Source organism: Myxine glutinosa, chromosome 2 (genome assembly GCF_964187855.1).
Source record: "Myxine glutinosa chromosome 2, kmMyxGlut1.1, whole genome shotgun sequence".
NCBI lineage: Eukaryota > Metazoa > Chordata > Myxini > Myxiniformes > Myxinidae > Myxine > Myxine glutinosa.
In genome coordinates, this window is record NC_136262.1 from 167,022,484 (window position 1) to 167,044,071 (window position 21,588).

Below are 21,588 nucleotides of genomic sequence, written 5' to 3' on the forward strand. Positions count from 1 at the left end.
CATACATAGGGGAGAGGATCACACATAGAAGAGGGGGAGAGGATCATACACAGGGAAGAGGATCCCAAACAGGGGGAGAGGATCACGACGTTCATTGGTGGTCTCGTTCTGTTCCCTCATTATTTTATTAATTTTGGAAATGGCAGTTACAAACGCAATGTGCAAGTTACCATGAGTAAGTGGCGACACGTAAATGAAGCTCCGCCTCCTCCCTTGTGACTACGTCTAAATAATGAAACATTTTGTTGTGACCACTGTATAAAGAATATAGCTCAAAAGGAAAAGCCCCTGGAAAAAGTATTTTGGGCAGTGTATATGGGAATTACATTACATCCTTCTGTCTGGCGAAAATGAAAATGACCTTTTGTTACAGCATACAAAATTACATTTTTGAAATGAAAGATTTCAAATAAACTGTGTTCATGTGCATAACTTCTAAAATAAGAATGAAAAAATATCTGCAATTTCCCTTTGTTTATTTATTTCACATGTGAATTGCATGTCCTGCACTTGCACAGGATTCAGCCTTGAAAACTCGTGCGAAAACCAAGTTTATTTTTAAAGTCCACGATTTTATTTACTCTGCATTATGATAACTAGCGTGACTCGGCGTGCTCCACGCGCCTCAACACACGTCGTTTCAGAGGGATAGGCATATTTGACCATTTCGGTGTCTTGGGTCTTCATGGTGTTTTGGGTCTGTTGGATCCTCTGGGTCTTTGTCTTTGGGGTATTTTGGTTTTTCAGGGTATAAAGAAAGGACTTCAAGGGTCTTCAGAGTGTTTTGGGTCTTAAGACCCTTAAAGGCTTCAGAATCATTGGAATCTCCTGCGATGAAGCTAACTCCTTGGGCCTTTCACTCACTCACCGCAGGCAGGTTGGTGGTCTTTCTGTCTTCTACCGACTCCTCTCCGGCCTTGCTCCCCCAGCTCTCTCTGTGCTGTCCCCCAAATATTCCTGCAGGTCGCACAAGATCTGCCAGCAACCCTCTTATGGTTAAACTGCCAAAATCTAGGCTTTTTGCTCACCTTCTCTTTCATTCCCCTTTTCTCCCGCCTCTGGAACAAACTCCCCCACTCCCTTCAATCCCACCCGTCCCTCCAGGTCTTTAAAACAGCTGCTCACCACCATCTATCTTCCCCCATCCAAAACCTTGATCTTTTCTACCCCCACTAATTCACCCCAGATACACTTTTTTGAAATTCCAACTTCTTTCCTGGAAGTCCTTGCAGTGTCCATATGTTTTATACCTCTCCCACCTCCCCCAAGCCCTCTCCTTCCCACAGATCTCTCGGTCCTTGCTCTCAAATGTTTTGTGTCCTTCCCCCTCTTGTCTACTGCTCCCCTTATTTTATGTGTCAGTTTAACTTTTTGTGTGATTAATGTTAGCTCTTTCACGAGCCTCGATCTTGTATACAAAAAAAAAAAAAGGTGCTTTGGGTCTTCAGGGCCTTGAAGGGTATTTTGGGTCATTGTGGTCTGCAGGGTCTTTTTGAGCCTCAGGGCCTTCTAGGGTGTTTTGGGTCTTCAGGGGTCTTGGGGGAATTAAAGGGTCATCAAAGTTCTGAGGGGTTAAGAGGGTTCATTTAGAGGGTATTAATTTTATTTGAAGAAGACTTTCGTCGCATACATAACCATATAGGTTCTGCTACGATTGCTCCGAATGAAACAGGCATTACCTTGCTTCCTTTGCACAAGTTATAATCAAAATGTACCTTTGTTTCTTCAAAAGTTAACTTGTGATAGAAGACGCGTCGATTCAGTCTAAAAATGGACAAAAATGGACAAAATGGCCTATGGCACCTCAGAGGTACGCGAAGCAAACAAAATGGTGGAGATTTGTTTTTGAAGCCCCTCCCACTTCAACAGGGGGAAGTCACACCCATGAACAGACAGAGAAACTCACCGGAGCAGAATATAATGGATGCCAGTGCTGAATACTCATGATGTATCAAAGATCCACCTCAATCTAATGGTTTTCATCCACGCAAAAGTTGGAATAGTTAGTCACGACTGTCACATGACTTCCACCCATCTTCACTGTAATCATCTCATAGCAGTCACACACACCACGAGCTACTATACCGTTCATGGCATCGAATCAAATTCTGCCAAGTCCATGACAGAGCATAAAATATTGTACAATTCCTTATATACAATGTTTAAATTCCAACAATTAATGTATCCAAGGTTGTACTGTTTGAAATAGATCTTACAAGTTTGATATTGCTCGTGATCAATACTTAAAGCATCATTGACATCTTTATTTTCCCTCCCCAACCTTTATTAAATAAACTACTGGAAGATCAAAACACTTCCCCCATTTTCAGCCATGACCGCACCACCGAATGACAACTTTCAGCAAAATTTAAATCACACGGTGAGCAGTAACTGGCGAAGCAAAAGCATTGCAGTTTTGATTCAAAATAAAGCATCATAAAGCAAGGGACTAAAGTAAATGACGATCATTAAATGCATTTCAATCAGTTATAAACAGCACTGCATGACGTATGCTGTTTTCCATCCCATGTCACTTAAGCTTCACACAGGGCAGGCTAAGACCAATTGGAAAGAAAAAGAGAAAAGCACACTGCTGAGACGCAGCGAGGGAGGAGGGCAAACGGCTATGGCAGCATTTCCACAGTGAAGAGTCCAAGCTGCCAGGCCTCATCGCAACCTTGAGCTGCACCTACGTGGAAAATGAGCGGGATGGTGGATATTGGGGCAAAGTTCAAGCACCTGACGTCACATGAAGTCATCGTACTCGCAGTACGAGTCATCCACTGCATTGTAGCTTTCCAAATCATTTTTCAAGCTGCCCTTGAACCCACCACCACCAGGCATGTTTGTTTTCTTCTTTTTACTCTTGAGCTTCTTCTCCTGCAAAGAAATATGGAAACCTTCATACAAAACCGAACCAAACATTCGTCTCCAAAATAACCAATCATTTGCCATTTGTGAAACTTTGAAATAGCAACGAAACCATCAAAACATCCCAATATGTGGAAGTGTTAAAACTATGGACAAAACAAGAAGTCATGCAGAGCACGATACTTGCAAAATCCACCCCTCCCCAAAATAAAGTTGCCATGGATACATCAAATTGTCTATTTCATTAAGATTAAAATTGACGATCTTGATCAAAGCTCGGGTCAATAGGATTACAATTGATGATTTTTCAGATGAAAATCGATATTAGAAGTTTGACCTTGAGTTCACCTCTGACCTCTAAAATAGCTGATTTCCCAAATCAGTGATGCACTATGTAATTGTTGTTTAATCACCAAGCTAATGGGATGAAAAGTGATGATTTTTCAGATGAAAATGGATGATTTTGGAAGTTTGACCTTGAGTTGACATTTGACCTTAAAATAGTCGGGTTCCCAATTTAGTAACTCAATATGAAAATGTTCAATTTTCAAGTCAATCAGGTGAAAAATGGCAATTTTAGAAATAAGACGTCAAGATGACCTTTGACATCAAAATCAATAGGCTTCTTCCTTATGACCAACTCTACCATCTGGTGACGTTTTGTGAAGATCGGTTTAAAATTGTGACCTGTAGGCGATTGACAGACAAACAAACAGACAGAATAACGCACAAGTCCAACCAATATACTTGAAAAACCTTCGATCTTGCAAGTAATAAAACAACACCCAATATGAAGAAAGAAAAAAAAAGAGAAGAGACGACACAGGTTAGGAAGAAGCCTGGACTTTTAAAGGTTGACAAGGGGGACGCTGGATGACCGCATTCATCCCGAGAGAAATTAGAAGGTGAGGACAGTTGAAAGTGCAAGAAGAACAAGATTAGAATAGAGATGGTAGAAAACAGAGGTCTTAAATTAGAAAGCAACAGGCTAAATACACTTTGTGGGAGATGCTAATAATGTCAAAACCTTTTAATTCCAAAACAGCATCGAGCAACAAGGTGACATGGGGCTCAAAACTAGAACCAAGCGCAGGACTCCACTGAGCTAGAAACGAAGGTGCAGTCAGCCCAGATAAGTTCAGATTGGCGAGCAATGACAATCCATGTGTATGCCTGGCTTTGGAGGCCAGCTTTGATACAAATAGAGGAAAACTAGAACGACACTCTTCAACGTCACGACGTTCAACAATATGCCTCTGTCCACATTATTAAATCATTATAATACTTGTACCAAGTTTGATTTAAATCCATTCAGCTGTTCTCAAGTGATCACATCTTTACCTAACATTACCTCTGACCTTTGACCTCTTGACCCTAAAATTTAATCAGTTCATGTTTACATCATTATACATACCTGTACCAAGTTTTCATTTAAATCCTTTAAGCTGTTTATAAGTTATCACATTTTTACCTGACATGACCTCTGACGTCAGGACACCAAAATCTAATCAGTTAAACTTAACATCATTATACATATCTATACCAAGTTTGAATTAGATCCCTTTAGCCATTTTCAAGTTATGGACATATTACAGACTATGACCATTGACCCCAAAATCTAATCAGTTAATCTTTACATCATTCTACATAATTGTACCAAATTTTTTCACAATCCCATCACTGGTTCACAAGTTATCATGGTAACAGGATTTTTACCTTACATGACCTCTGACCTTTGGCCTTTGACTTTGAGACCCCAAAATCTAATCAGTTCATCTGTACCTCATTATACATACCTGCACCAAGTTTGACAAAGATTCTTTCATCCGTTCTCAAGTTATCGCAGTAATGAAAACCTATCATGGACGGACGGACAGACAACCTGAAAACATAATGCCTCTGGCGACTTCGTCAATTCAATGTAGGCATAAAAATATTATTCCATTCGTGGGGGTAAACAATAAAAAATACCTTAGTCGAGATATAATCGTGTAGGTTTAGAAGGCTCCGTATGTCGTGTAGAGGAATCTCGATGTATCTAAGTAGGCCGTCTGTCCGGGTAAGAGTGTTTACATGTCTCCATGAGGGGCGTGGCTTTGTGTTAAGTAATTCTAGGGCTTAAAGATCAATTCCCCAGTGTGGAATTTGCCCCTGTAATCTTCCCTCCGTCTTTATTACAATTAAAAAGCCCGCCAAACAACAGCTATAACAAATGACTCCATTCGCTCACAACGCTGCCAGGGCCAACCAACACCCAGCACATTTGCCGATCGGCACATAAATCCTGCCTCACGACCACCGACGTTATCCGAACATTCCCGAACAGTGACTAGACCCCGTCCCCCCCTCCCCACCCTCCGACAACTCATGGCGAGGGAGGCCACGCCCCGGCCTTCCTGATTGGTGGAGGCATGATGGGATGATTGAGTAGTGCTAGATGATTGGACAGAGTGTGACATCAGAGTGGAATATTCGAGAGCTGAAAGGAAAAAAAGCCGCGTCTGATCTTTGTCTCTCAGTCTTCTGGTCCTGGTTTCGTGGTGGATGGTCGCTCCTCACGTGACGTGCGCTCCTGCAGATAACCTTTGGAGCATTGTGGAGTTTTTGCAACGTTGGAGAAGGGGGTGTTGTTGACTGTGGTGCTTTTCGGGGGAGGAGAGAGCCGCGTCTCGCTTGGCGGTGGAAGCGAGGGAGGGCCGGTTGGCTGCTTGTTCACACCTGGGTGTTTTCTGCGCCATTTGTTGGTGCGCTTTCCTTGTGGTGGTTTGGAGGAGACGAATCCCAAGCCCCCTCGTTGAGACAGCTAAGTGCCGGCCGGCAGACACATTTCTTTTTATTTAATCTTTCCCCTTGTTTGTATACAAGTCCGAGAGGAGACATCTCAAGTTAGGAAATAGCTTTTACCTCACATACATTTTTATTGTCTTTGCATATATTTTCATTAAATCATTATTTTGCTTTGGAAGAATGAAAGGAAGGAGATGCAGTTTTCTACTGTGAATGACTGGGTGGTGGTGTTCAGGGGGCTGAGGAGTTTGTTTATTGTAGAGAAGAGTGCTTTTGGGTTTCCAGAGCCAGAGTGGATAATTTGACAGTAGTAGGCAGAGCGGGCATGGGAGAGGGCATCATTGTAGTGCTGTAGGTGGTCCTTGTAGGCTTGGGAGTGAATTGTGAGACCTGTTTTATTGCGGAGTCTTTCAAGTTGGCGAGCACGAGTTTTCATCAGGCGGAGTTCAGGGGTAAACTAGGTAGCAGAATGGGTGAAAGAAACTGTTTTGGTTTTTATAGGCGCAAGCTGGTCAAGGCAGGAGGAGAGAGTGTGGTTGTAGTAGTCAGTGAGGTCAGAAGGGGTGTGGAGGTCAACGAAGGGAGAAGTGGACATTTTTTCAGAGAGGGTGGATGAGAATGAGGTAGGTGAAAGAGCGTTTAGCTTACAGAAGTTGATAGTGCGATAATGCCTTGGTGCTGGGGTGGGGATGTTGATGTTCATAGTGATGGCTAAGTGGTCAGAGAGGGTGAGGTCGGAGCCAGAGAGATGATGCAAAATTAATCCAGTAGCGCAGACAAGGTCCAGAATGTGCCCACGGTTATGGGTAGGAAAGTTGACATGTTGAGTGAGGTTAAAGCAGGTGAGTAAATCAGTGAAGTCAGTGGTTATTGTGGAGTCAGTGGAGTCCATGTGGATATTGAAATCACCGAGGAGGAGGATTGAGGGGGAGAGGTAACAGAGCTGGGTCAGAAAGTAGGAGAAGTCAGACAGGAATGATGGGTGTGGTTTGGGAGGGCGGTAGACGACAGCCATGACTGACTGTGTGTGACCAGAGAGTTTAAAAGCCAGGTGTTCAAATGATGGAGCAGATGAGATGGAGATGAGGCTGGTCTTGATGTCCTGTCGGTGTATTACGGCAATTCCACCACCTCGGCCCTCCGAGCGTGGTTTATTGATGTATGAATATCCATTGGGTGTAGTGAGGTTGAGTGAGAAGTAGTCCAGAGATTGTTGCCAGGTTTCAGTGTGACAGAGAAAGTCCAGTTTATTATCCAGAATGTAGTCGTTCAGGATGAGGCTTTTGTTGTTGAGGGACCGGGTATTGAACAGGGTGAGCTTCATGTTTGTTAGTACGGTGGGGATGAACTCAGGTGATTTAGCCAGGGTTTGCAGACAGGAGGTGCGATCGTGTGCGTTGCTGTGACCAGGTGCGCTGGGACGATGAGTGGGAGTGCACTGAGCCGACCAGAGTATGGGAATGAAGTGACCTGTTTGTAGGTAAACAAACTTACGACCAGAGCCTCTATGAATATATCTGGGTCGTCGCAGGAGTCCGTGGTATTTGATTGCAGAGATGCATGATGGGGTGGAGTAAGTGTTGAGCAGAAGTAGCCTTGCAGCAGAGTACCTTAGAGCCATGTCAGGCAGGAGCGAAGGGGACGAGGACAAGGCCAAGGTCCAGGAGGACGAGTAGGCCTTGCCAGTGGAAGCGGCTTGCCAGAAGCGGCGAGGAAGACAGTAAAGGCCGAAGCGGCAGACGAGGCGCAGGACAGTTCGGGAGCGGGCCTGCGGCAATGGTGGAAGAGCCGGGCAGGCGAAGCCAGGAGCAGAGCCGGGACCGAGCAGAGAGCAGACCAACGGCCAAAAAGCCGCCACGACCACCAGAAAAGCAGACTATGTACAATGACCCAGTCGGAGAAGCGGCGAGCAAGACAGTAAAGGCCGGAGCGGCAGACAAGGCGCAGGACAGTCCGGGAGCGGGCCTGAGGCAACAGTGGAAGAGCCGAGCAGGCGAAGCCAGGGGCAGAGCCGGGACCGAGCAGGGAGCAGACCCAACGGCCAAAAAGCCACCACGACCACCAGAAAAGCAGACTATGTACATTGTACAATGACCCAGTCGGAGAAGCGGCGAACAAGTAACGCCAGCGTCCTCTCCAGACCGGACCGGAAGCGGAAAGACAACATCTACAACAGCTTAACCACCACCACCGCACCCGCTCCCCCTCAAACCACCTGCTCCCCCTTATCCTGCCAACCCATGTCTCAGTTCTCCCCAGTCTCCCCTACTGACCTCTCTGAACTCCTCATAGGAATGAAAACTGCCACCTGCACTCTTGACCCCATCCCCTCCAGCTTTGTCAAGGCCTCCCTTCCTGCTCTCTCTCCACTTATCACTGCAACAATAAACTCCTCCCCGTCTACAGGCATCGTCCCACCATCCCTCAAAATTGCTGCTGTTACCCCCATTCTGAAAACACCTGGACTTAACCCTGACACCCTAAACAACTTCAGACCCATCTCCAACCTACCCTTTCTGTCAAAAGTTTTGGAACGTGCTGTAGCCACTCAACTCAAACATCACCTCTCTGCCAATAACCTGTATGAAACATTCCAATCCGGATTCTGCTCCAACCACAGTACTGAAACTGCTCTCCTCAAAATCACCAACGACCTTCTCCTCTCCTCTGACGCCGGCAACCTCAACATTCTCATCCTCCTCGACCTCAGCGCCGCCTTTGACACCATCAATCACACCATCCTCCTCACCCGACTTGAAACCACCTTTAACATTACCGGCACTGCCCTCTCTTGGATCAAATCATACCTCTCTGACAGACGCCAGTTCATCTCCATCAATAACTGCAAATCCCCCACTGCTCCCCTCCCCCAAGGTGTCCCCCAAGGTTCAGTTCTTGGCCCCCTCCTCTTCATCCTGTACCTGTCCCCCCTTGGTCACTTAATCCGCCGTCATGGTCTCTAATTCCACTGCTTCGCCAATGACATCCAGCTTTTCATCTCCACTAAGTCCATCTCCACCGCCACCCACTCTATCCTGACAAACTGCATCACTGAAATAAAATCCTGGCTTCAAATCAACTTCCTCAAACTTAACTATGATAAATCTGAAATAATCATCATAGGCCCAAAAACGCTCACCAAATCCACCCATAACTTTGCCCTCAACATCGACGGTTTCCCAGTATCCACCTCCCCTCACATCCGGAATCTTGGCATCATCTTTGACCAAACCCTCTCCTTCGACAAATACACGAAACAGATCACAAAGACAGCCTTCTTTCACCTGAAAAACATCGCCCATCTCCGTCCATCCCTCTCCTCCACGGCTGCAGAAACCCTCATCCACGCCTTCATCACCTCCCGTCTGGACTACTGCAACAGCCTCCTCTATGGTTCACCCTCAATAATCACCAATAAACTCCAATACATTCAGAACTCCGCTGCCCGTCTACTCACCCATTCCCGGACCCGTGACCACATCACCCCCGTCCTTTATAAGCTTCACTGGCTCCCCATACCCCAGAGAATCCAGTACAAAATCCTCCTCTTGACCTACAAAGCCCTCCATAACGTGGCCCCATCCTACCTGACTGACCTCCTCTCCAGACACTCTCCCACCCGCAACCTCCGCTCTGCTGGTACCAACCTCCTGACCCCCCCCCCCCCCCCCCCCATCCAGACCAAATTCAGATCCTGGGGGGACAGGGCCTTCTCCATCGCTGCTCCCACCCTCTGGAACTCACTACCTCACACCATCAGAGACTCCTCCTCACTCACCACATTCAAAACATCACTCAAGACTCACCTGTTCAACACTGCATTCAACATTTAACCCACAGCATTTAACCCCTGACTATCTCTTCTCCTTCTCCTTCCTTTTGCTTTGATTATTTACCTATTGATTTTTGTCTTTTTGCACTTGTTTTTTGTACTCTGTCAAAGCGCCTTTGGGCTTCTTGAAAAGCGCCATATAAAATAAATGTATTATTATTATTATTATTATCTGTCGAATTTTACTTTACTTTGCTTGTTTCGTTTTTTTGTTTGTGGGTTCGGATAACCCCTGCGTGTGTTTCCAATCAGATAAGGTCTCAAACTTTCCCGCGCGCGAAAACATAATCCCACCAAATTCGGAATACGCCTCGGAGTTAAAGCTCGTTTCGGTCATTCATCCTCTTGGAGTCTTAACCCCAGGGACACGACAATGTACTGTATTTACATTACCCTCAAAGTCAAATTTACATTTTTATTTACATATAAAACGTTTATTTCACATAGATATATCAACATTCCCAATGAGCATTACAAACCAAATAAAGGTTAAATGAACACTTACTTTGTCTGCCTTTTGCTTTTCATTGCACAACATGGTGAGTGTACTCGTCACCTTCTTTAGATTGTCAACATCCACTGTGGAAAGGATTTCAGAAAAAAAGAAAGGAAAAAAAAATCCAAAAATAATGTTCAAAATGGTGTGCATCTCCTGAATATTGAAAATGATGAATACACTAATCAAATCTTCTGACAGATTTTAACAGATTTAGAAAAACAATACAAATCTACAATGGTAAAATACTAGCTCCAAATAAATCAACCAACCAACATGTGATAGTGCATGGAGATAGTGCATGGTGAAAGTACGCTCATATTCTACAATAGACAAATGGTGGCTAAGTGTGGGTGCAGGTCCCTTGAAGATGGCCAAGGTGAGGATGGCAGGCAGATGTGACCAATCCATGAAATGTCACCCTGAGAGAGGGGTAGGGAGGGAGGAGAGAGAGGGAGTGGGGGAGAGAGCAAGAGGGGGGAGGGAGTGGGGGAGGAGGGCACGGAGGGGGGGGGGGAGAGGGGAGGGAGGAGGGAAGAGTGAGAGATAGATAGATATAGAGATAGAGATAGAGATAGAGATAGAGATAGAGATAGAGAGAGAGAGAGAGAGAGAGAGAGAGAGAGAGAGAGAGAGAGAGAGAGAGAGAGAGAGAGAGAGAGAGAGAGATAGAGATCAAGGCAGGCAGAATATGAGAGGGGGGAGAGCGAAGCCTCACCACATGTCACTATCCTGTACATTCATTCTGGGAGGGAGTGGTGGTACAAGGAGGCGAGTGGGGGCACGGGAAAGACAGGGAGGAAGAGGAAGGGTAGCGATTGAAAATTCAGCAGATGTGATGCCCAGTTTAACGTCCATCTGAGGGACGGCACACACATTGATAAATCAACCTGCCTGTGAAACACCGGGATGACGGTTTATAGCTGGGTCAGGATTCAAACCCAGGCTGGGAGTGAGTGTGCATACCTCTCAGACATAATGATTGGCCCGTTACTTTTAATTCTCTAATTTATTTTGCCTTCCTAACTTATGGGATATCCCCACGGAGTACTGTACCGAGCCGCCGTTTCACCATGGAAGCCAAGTGGCTTAAGCACTCACGCAAGCACTCCAACTAAACGGTTGAAGAATAGCACGTTTATTTTATCACCTTAACATTTGTAGTATTCATTTAAAAAAATGCCATCCGCTGTGATAAAAAGTCATTTACACCACTTGCGAATGTATTGCCATGGCTTACAAACATCGGTTGAGAAGGAATGCCTTACTTTTATAGCATTATTTTGCGAGGCTCTATATAAGCCACGTGGTCATAGACAACAGCGGTGAACGAAGGAGTGTTTATCTTATGTAATCTGTATTATGATATATATTTCCTACTCTTAAAATTTTCAGAACCTTGAGTATATACTTTAATTTGGCCATGAGAGGCCAATCATAAAATCGCTTGAAGCTCTTAATTTGAAAGCGATAGCACCAACAATAGCAATGCATGCAGTGATTCATAGGTATGAATATCTACCATTCGATGACGAGTGAGGAAAGTGAAAAAAATTATTTTTGAGCACTTAATCGTGCAGAAACTTACAGCCTATTCCAAGGAAAGGAGTTTTTGAGCAGCCAAAAAAAGCATAAGACACCTGTGTGGGATAGCGGACTGACCAAGAATAAGGCCTGTTTTTGATTGAATTAAACAAGGCCATTAATAATCTTCAAAAAGGGTGTTTTAACACACCCAAACACCCAGTTTTTGTCCCCCGTCGCACCGCGGAGCGAAAGGGGGACTATGGTTTTCCCCTCCGTCCGTGTGTGCGTGCGTCCGTGCGTGCGTCTGTGCGTAAGCGAAGGACCAACTTCTAATTTGGTGTGTGGGTGCAACCCACGTCAAAATCCAAGCCGCCAATCCAAGCCAAATCCAAGGTATGTCTGAACCTTGTGAGCGGAATATCTTGAAAAATAAGCGAAGTACCAACTTATAATCTGGTGTTTGGGTGTATCTAGGCATAAGGAAGAACGCTATTGAAAATTGGGTCGCCACGTCAAAATCCAAGATGGCCACCGCCATGCATGTCTGAACCTTGTGAGCGGAATATCTTGAAAAATAAGTGAAGTACCAACTTCTAATCTGGTGTGTGTGTATCTATGCATAAGGAAGAACGCTATTGAAAATTGAGTCGCCACGTCAAAATCCAAGATGGCCACCGCCATGTATGTCTGAACCTTGTGAGCGGAATATCTTGAAAAATAAGCGAAGTACCAACTTCTAATCTGGTGTGGGTGTATCTAGGCATAAGGAAGAACGCTATTGAAAATTGGGTCGCCACGTCAAAATCCAAGATGGCCACCACCATATATATGTCTGAACCTTGTGAGCGAAATATCTTGAAAAATAAATGAACTACCAACTTGTAATCTGGTGTGTGGGTGTATCTACACATAAGGAAGAACGCTATTGAAAATTGGGTCGCCACGTCAAAATCCAAGATGGCCGCCACCATATACATGTCTGAACCTTGTGAGCAAAATATCTTGAAAAATAAACGAACTACCAACTTCTAATCTGGTGTGTGGGTGTATCTACGCATCAGGAAAAACGCTATTGAAAATTGGGTCACCACGTCAAAATGCAAGATGGCCGCCTTGCGTCTTCCACTTTGTCAACTCGCATCACTTCAACGACGGGGGACCTAGGCGTAACGCTTGTTATTCATGCACTCCCTTGGAGTCCGTGAAGTATGCATTCACAGTTTGGGGCGGATAGATTTCATGGTTTTGGAGCTATGAAGGAGGCAAACGGCCTCATTTAGCATTCATACGTTGAGAATTGATTTGATTGAAAATGATTTGAAAGTCCCATATTGGACAAGAAGTCAGATGAAAATGTGTGTACAACATATGCTTTTCATGGTGATGCCCAATTTAATCAGTTACCCTCAGGAACAACACTCAATTTTAAATGTCCTTCATATCCGTTACGACAGACTTGGCATTTAATATGGAATTTTTTTTTTTTCTTGACTTGGCTTTCCTTTCTGAACTCAGAATATCAATCTGGTGAGTTTCTTTTACGCTTCGGTGATTTCTTTGTTAAAAGAACCATGTCACTGATTGTCTGTCGCAGCAAGAAGTCAATAACAGGATTATATCACAGGTGGCGTGACAAAATGTACGGACAGGTACATTTGACGATTGGCTTCACAATCGGGTATATAAGGGTTGTTGCATTCTGTGTTAGTGGAAAACAACTGCTGCACATCTACGAAAGTTATTGCCGCTTCCCCTGGAGATGGTCCGTCAACTCGACAATGCTGTTTGTCATTTAGTGGTGGCTTTACGAAATTCCGGCATGAAACAGCATGCTATTGCTCGGCAGTATGGCATCACTCAAGGTCAGGTGTCAAAGATCCTGAAACAAAATGCTCAGAGGGGTGTCCCTACTCCAATACCGAGGTCAGGACGTCCCCGCAGAACCACAAGGAGGGATGATCGCCAGCTGCACCGGTTAGTCTGCAATGGCCGTACCAAGTCAGCTAATCGGCTTAGGGCTGAGTGGCAGCAACTGACAAATGTGCCTGTATCCAGAAGGCTAGTCAACCAACGACTGGTTCAAGCAGGCTATCATGCCAGACGTCCCCTGAGAAAGCCACGTCTGACCAGACAACACCGCCAGCGCCGATTGCAGTGGGCCAGAGAGCACCGTCAATGGCAGCCAGGACACTGGAATCACGTGATCTTCAGTGACAAGTCTAGATTTCTGGTGTATCGTCAATATGGCCGCGTCCGAGTGCGCAGACAAGTGCATGAAGCCTACAACGAAGATTGTATAGTGCCAAGAGTCCAAGCTGGAGGTGGTGGGGTGACCGTTTGGGCTGCTTTTCATGCAGGGGGCAAAACTGACCTGGTTGTTCTGAATCGAAACCTGAACCAGTTCAAGTACAGGGCCATTCTGGAAGAAACATTGCTTCCATTTGCTCGTGCAGCCTTTCGAGGAAACTTTGTCTTCCAAGATGACAATGCACGGCCTCATCGTGCTCGCATGATCCAACACTTTCTTGCTGACCGTGGTGTAGAGCATATGGAGTGGCCTGCCATGTCCCCGGATATGAATCCGATAGAGAACTTGTGGGCAGAATTAACGCGTCAAATCGACAACTTGGACCAGCAGCCTGCCTCTGTGCGTGAATTGCAGCAGGCTATTGTCACTGCATGGCAAGCAATTCCTGTCCAAACCTTGGCAAATCTCGTGAACAGCATGCCTCGACATGTACGTGCTCTCCTGAATGCTCGTGGGGGTTACACAAAGTACTGAACTGTAATTTTACTGTCCGTAATCCCAGTCGTAATTTAACTTTTGTTTAAAAATGTTTTTGGCTAATGTGCAAAATAAAAAGATACTTCTGGAAAACATACAGAAGTTTAACACAGTACTGTCTGTGAATCGAGTTTGATATCAGTTTACATCACTTTCAAGGATCAATTTATTTGTTTCGAAATGTCAAATGTGGTTTTTGTTTCTTTTAAAGGTCACATTAACAAAATCTAGAATAATTTCAACATAATTCTAATGAACTTTTGGTTCTAAGTCATCTTGAAAAGTAAGTTCACCCCCACAAAAAAAATATTCCATATTAAATGCCAAGTCTGTATGATGGGAAATGCTATCACATGAAAAACAAGGAAAACAGGAAACAGGGTGCATTAACATTTCAACATTCCTTGCTTGTGGTACCAATCTATGAGCATCTTAAAACATCACTTAGGTAACCAAAAATACATTCAACATACATGTTGAGGCACTTTTATTTCAACACATTGTCAAGATAAAACAAAAATTGCCACTCACAAGAAATGCAGACATCACGGAAGAGCGATTCGAGCATGGAGACGTAGTGTGGAGACTTTTCAAACAGAGTGATCTTTTTGCGAAGTGCATCCTCAAACTCTAAAAACTCATCCCTGGTTTCAGGGTTTTGCGTATCAATACTCACAATGGCCTCTCCTCTTTCACCTTAAAAAGAAGGAAAAATTGAGTTGCCACTCAACAATGCATTTAAATTAGCAAAGATAAAGACTTTTTTTTTCTTTTCCTTTTTACAAATAGAGTTATATAAAAATAAATATTATTTTTATTTTTATTTTTTTAATACAAGTTCCAAAAATCTATAATGGTCCATTACGAATTCATATACGACATCATTGGCACGATAATTCACAGCATTCATCATGCACTATATCTTTACAAATTCTGGCAAATATCTTTCGTACGATGGAGATTTTGGTTGATAGAAAGCAAAAAGGGGTTTAGTTTTGTCCTTCGCTTACATTATATTGTTGTGGGGTAATTTCTAAAGACAGTAGTCGATGACCATTAATCATAGATAGCAAGCGCATGCTCAGCTTGCTAGCTCAGTAAAAATCTATATAAATATAGAGCTCTGAATAAAAAGCTAGCTCAGTGCCTGATATTGGCACACGTGAGCGATGATGACATCTATACAAGTATTGGTAATCGGAACAGGTCGATAATCCCGATATCGGTAATCGGTACAGGCCGATATCGGTAATCAATACAGGCTTTCTAAAGTGCACCTGATTCAGATAAATTAACCAATTGCTTTAAAAACAGCCACCAAGACAAAGGAAAACGTGATCGCTTGCACGCTGCTGAGGGTTACAAGTTAAAACCTACTGTACCTACTTCCTGGTACATCTTGACGTCGTACGTTTCACTGTTCCAGGTGTAACCGAGTACATCAAAGTCAGTCAAATCATGTATTTAAGGATTGTCAACACCTTTCTACGATTTGTTGGTAATATACCGACATTTTTGGCAACCCGATATTTTAAAGCGATGAAGGCGATTCAATATTCCGCTATGTCCATCTATCAAAAATGAATAACTTTTCTAACCCACAGTGTTTAATTCTAAAGGTTAATTATAAGGGGTAATTCTAAAGGATTATTACCTCTGCCAATGAAGGTGGATGAAGGCTATGTTTTCACCCCTGTCTGTTTGTGACCAAGACATCTGAAAAAGTTGTGGACCAATTCGGATGAAACTTGGACAGGTTGGGTGTGTGACAAGGAAGAATTGATTCAATTTAGGTGAAGATTCAACCCCAAATCTGGATCAGAGAATTTTTTAAAGTGCTTCTTCACCAGTGAGTGATAGGGCTAAAACCGATATATAGCACGATATCTCAAAAAATTCTGCACGGATTCGGACGAAACGTGGTGGACAGGTTGGGTGTGTGACAGGGCCGAATATATTTGATTTTGGTGAAGATCCGAATCAGAATACGACATTTCTTTAATTTTTATAAGTGATTCTTCACCGTCCGCAACGGTATTTCAAAAAGTGGTGGACGACTTATGACAAAACTTAGTGTGGATGAGTTGGGTAAGTGACAACAACAAGCCGATTCGATTTCGATTCAGGTCCGGATCCAGATCCGACCTATCAGTTGGATACAAAACGCAAACTGTTCAGCCTGGCAAAGGTATGCACTCCACCGAGTGCCCCTCTAGTTTTTGACTTGTATCTGAAGGGCATTAACATGAAACATGAAATCAACCTTATCAGTTTCTAGTGCATAAGCAGTTGCACAGGCAGCAAGTGGGATAACCTGGTGTCAGCGAACCTCAAAAGATGACCAGACCACCTGCAATCCAGGCAGGAATTTTGTAATTTAGCCAGGGTGTTGGTGATAACTCACAAACTCTTTGCAAAAGAGACCGTGGGATTAGGCTGTTGCATTTCAAGTTTAACCCTTTGTAACCCTAACCCTAACCAAACCAAAATGTTTAACCCTAACCAAATGTAAGGTGTGCACAGAGGGAGCTGCAGATGGAGGAAATGTTGAGTTGGATCTTGGAGACGGCGTGAAGCTGGAAGGTGTGAAAACATTTTGCTACCTCGGAGACGTGCTGAATGGAGAAGGTGGATCAGACTCAGCAACGGTTGCTAGAGTGAGATGTGCATGGAAGAAGTTTCGGGAACTGAGTGGCGTGCTGATGAGGAGGGGAGTGTCGTTGAAGCTGAAGGGAAAGGTGTATGCTGCATGTGTGAGAAGTGTTATGATTTATGGGAGCGAGACATGGGTGTAATGAAATTGTGTCTAAGTTGAACCCAGGTGTTATGCTGTCTCCGACCACTGAGAGGCTCCGATAAGAACTCGGACGGACATCGCTCTGACACATTCCTGTGACATTTATTCTGTGGTAGTGTATACTCGAATGGTGCGTATTGCTAGATGTTCCAGGCTTGCTTGCACTAATTGCTAATCCACTGTTACTTCTATGATTACGGAATACTGATACAAAGCTTGTTGATTTCTTACAGGTGTTGCTAGAGATCGAAACTGAATTAAACCTACTATTGGGACAATGTTGTAGACTTGATTTTTACAACAATGGGTAATGAACGTAGAGCAGCAACGAAGGGTGGAAAGGGTGGAAATGCGAATGGTTCGGTGGATGTGCGGAGTATCGTTGAGAGAGAGGAAGACAAATGATGAATTGCGAAAGATGATGGGAATAGAGCCTGTGATTGATGCTGTGAAGAGGAACAGGTTGAGATGGTTTGGTCATGTGTTAATGAAGGATGAAAGTGACTGGTTAGAAGAGTGATGGAAATGAATGTAGAAGGAAGTAGAGGACGGGGAAGACCGAGAAAGACTTGGCTAAAGATGGTGGAAGAAGAAATGCGGGCAAGGGGGTTAACAAGGAGAGATGCAGAAAATAGGGCAAAATGGAGAAGATTGTCATGGGGACCGCAAGGCTAACCCCTGCTCTAGCAGGGAAAATGGCCTTAAATGCATGTTGTTGTTGGTTGTTGTATTTCAAGTTTAACCCTTTGAGTACGGATAACGTCCAGTGCCACAACCCGCGAAAAAGTTTTGTGTATGGATGACGTTACTACACGTCATCGACTATACCTATAAATAGATCGTCAGTACGTGGTTGCATTCCCATACTAAAATGCCAAATTAATCGTGTACCGGGGGTATTTTTTATCAAAAAAAAGCCCGTACTCAAAGGGTTAAAGCATCAGACAAAACAAATTTAACTATGACAAAATTAAACACGGTCAGGATCAAAGTAAAAACTAAATCAAATCAAAAATAATAATAATTATTGCACAACACTTTTAATTATATTCTATAATAGTGGTGACAGTTTTCAGGATTGTGAAAGAACTGCGAGGGAGGGAAGGCATCTCACCAATCAATTAACACATCCCATTCAAGCCACCATTTAAAGCAGAATTGTGGGCACTCGTTTCTGAAGTGTTGTGTCAAGACAAAAGCAAGCTTCATAATCCCAAAAATAGGTAGAGAAATGGTTTCAATCGCAAAGCGTTTGCCCTCAGAACAAACAGGCAATGTGTGTCCAAGTCTTGAAGCTTTCAAGGGATTTCGGAAGCAAGGTGGAGAGGGAAGATACAGTCGACCTTGAGACCCAGGTGCTCAATTCATTAGGAATTTTTGTTTCTGCCTTTTTTATTTGCAATCGCAATTTAAAATTGAGATCTTCTCAAATGACAATTTATTTAAAAATTAGTTATTTCATTTCCTTAAAACTTTTTCCCACACATATGACCCTGAACGCACGCGCACACGCACACACACACACACACACACACACACACACACACACACACACACACACACACACACACACACACACACACACACACACACACACACACACACACACACACACACACACACACACACAGTTTGTTTGTGAACTTACTCCTCTGAGCTCCCAAGGTTAATGGGCAGGAAACTTTATAGGATAACATATGTTACCATCCTGCACATAAATAGGGTTTTTTAAAGTTATTTTCTTGCAATCCATAACTTGAAACCATCCGAGCCGCCACATGTCGCCATGATCTCTGAGGGTCGATCCACATTTACAAATCTTTCTTTGTAAAAACCCAATTTTTATCAGATTTCAACACAGATATCGATATAATGAGTTTGATGGTGAGCTCCGATCATAAAATATGTTATCATATGTGAGAAACAACTCTTAATTAAGACGTTACCATGATCGGTAAGTTTGGCAAAGAAGGAGTCACATGACCTCTCAAATGTGCTAATTATTCAAAAACCAAAAATAGTACAAACACACCCTATACATCGTTTTTCAAGGTAATTTTACTGCTCATCTAACAAAACTCAAGTGTGAAAAAATAGTTTGTAGAAAAAAGTACCCACATGACGCCAACGACAAACCACCACTTGACAACGGGTGAACCTCCAATGATTACCTCATCCTCACAACAAGGTGAGTTGTTGTTTTGCTCTTTGTTTGGGATCATACTGCTTTGAGCTCCCTAGGTTAATCACAACAAAACTTTCTACTGTCAGATTTTTAACCACGATATACCTGCAAATGGGTTTTATACCAGCGATGAGGAGGTCAATTGGCCCGTTATTGTCGTGTTGCACTCCCGAATTAATTTATTTATGAACCCGAGGAAATTTATTTACACACTTTAGATCCTTTCCACCCCTTAGACCCTTTAAAGCCCTAATACTCCGTTCGACCATTTACACCATTTACACCCCTTAGACCTCTTTAGACCCTTTACACCCCCCTTAGACCCCTTTCACCCCATTAGAAACCTTTGACCCATTACACTCCTTAGACTCCTGTTCGACTCATTACCCTGAGATCCCTTTGACCATCTATACCCCTTGAGACCCCTAATACTCCTTAGACCCCTAATACTCCTTAGACCCCTAATACTCCTTAGACCCCTTTAGACCCTAACGCTCCTTTGACACTTTACACCGCTTGGACCCCTTTAGACCCTTTACATACCTTGGTCCCCTTTGACCATTTACAACCCTTTTGATACCCTTATACTCCTTAGACCCTTTACACCCTTTCATACCCATTTCGACCCTTTTGAGACATATACACCATTTGACGCTTTTCAGACCTATTGACTTTTTAAAGACGCTTTGGCCAATTTAAGACCATTTGGACACTTTTGAACCCTTTTGCTCTTTCATCCTTAGACACCTTTAGACCCCATTTGGCCATTTAAGATCCTTGATTCTTTAAACACTTGAGACCCCTTTATGACCCCAAAAAATAAATAAATAAATACTTTAGACCCCTTAGATAATTGTAAAAATTTTCCTCCCAAAATCAGTTTTGCCGACCTTTTCCATGCACTATTTACGTCGCATCACAAGTTGCGATGATGAATCTAAACTGATATCTCAAAGTAAAACTGATGTTGAAACGTGACGCTGAAACTACTGATCTATGAATCATCGAATGGGAAACCAGAATGAAATGCTGTGGGAATTTGCTGAAACCAAAGCTATGGTGAATATATAGAGAGGTGGAAGGTTGGAGCTGAAGAAACGATGTGGAGAGGGATAGGTGCCTGGAGGTGGTCGGTTGGTATGGAAAGAACTTTGGTGATATTCCATGAAGCTGTAGGCCCAAAACATGCCTAAACCCATTTCCCAGCTGAGCTTTCATAATATCACCCTCATTCCTGAGCAGTACTTCGGAGGTGCAACAAGCATGGATTGGAAATCTTAGCTCATAGAATGGAACGAGGTTGTTGAGGTTACCAGCTTCACCCATTGCGACATTTGCTCACTGAATATTTACACTGAATTCCCATTTCAATCAATACACACTCCGAAGGAAATTGCTCATTTCAGGTGAGACACTTACGACCCCTTGACGGAGGTACCTTGACGGGTACCTATGCATGTACGTGTGTGTATGTGTGTGTAGATACATATACATACATACATACATATATATATATATATATATATATATCTATATATATATATATATATATATATATATATATATATTGTTGCGAATATGGAATTTGGCCTCCATATCCGCTTGTAAATATTCCCCTATTTTCTCCAATACTCCCCAACTTTCCCCAATCCCCCATTCCCTAGTCCCATTGCATGTAAATAACAATCAGTAGAGCCGACCTTCCCCTTATTCCCCCATTAAATGTCGTGCCCAGGTCCACCGCACCACACGTAGACAACTTTCGGACATCTTCCTAGTTATTCTTATTCTATGTCAGTTAAGGCCTCGTCTCCATTAATTATGACTCTTCGTTGCACCAGAATGTGATTATATGGCATCAGTAGTGAGTTTAGGACCTTTCCCATACCTCCTTCCATCTTCTTCCCCAACAATTACAACAACAACAGAGGAGATGGCGGCGGAGCGGGGGAGGATGCGTCCTCACACCGGCTCGATTAGCTCCAGACCATGCGCTCCACGGGGTTACCACGAAGGGGCTCCTTGTCAGCTCCTCGTCAAGGGCGGAGCCTGGTAAACCCCCCCGCACGCACCCAATGAGAAGCAACGTGCCGATTCCACGAGGCGGAGCTAACGAGCCGAGGGCGTGTCACTCCCCGCCGGATATACGCGGCCACGCGCCGGATGTGACGAGAGATGCGCACCCAGCTTGGAGAAGGAAAGCCACCTGCGAGCGCTGAGTCAGATGCGCCCCCAGCTTGAGCAGACAAGACGCCATCCGAGCGCTGCGACCTCCCCGCATCTCTGGACCGGACCGAGTCGATTCTGA

The 21,588-nt window shown here is 43.8% G+C and overlaps 1 protein-coding gene across 2 annotated transcripts in view; it reads right to left on the reverse strand.

Annotated features, from left to right (window-relative positions):
- Positions 1-1,902: 1,902 nt before the first annotated feature.
- EIF3J (eukaryotic translation initiation factor 3 subunit J) overlaps positions 1,903-21,588 on the reverse strand; it is a 36,680-nt gene continuing 16,994 nt past the window's right edge. For both annotated transcript variants that reach the window (XM_068106801.2, XM_078771908.1), the window contains exons 6-8: positions 14,830-14,994; positions 9,996-10,069; positions 1,903-2,880 (exon numbers count right to left, since the gene is read on the reverse strand). In XM_068106801.2, the coding sequence (XP_067962902.1) occupies positions 2,746-2,880; positions 9,996-10,069; positions 14,830-14,994 (374 nt within the window). In that variant the 3' untranslated portion in view covers positions 1,903-2,745. The remainder of the gene's footprint in view (positions 2,881-9,995; positions 10,070-14,829; positions 14,995-21,588) is intronic.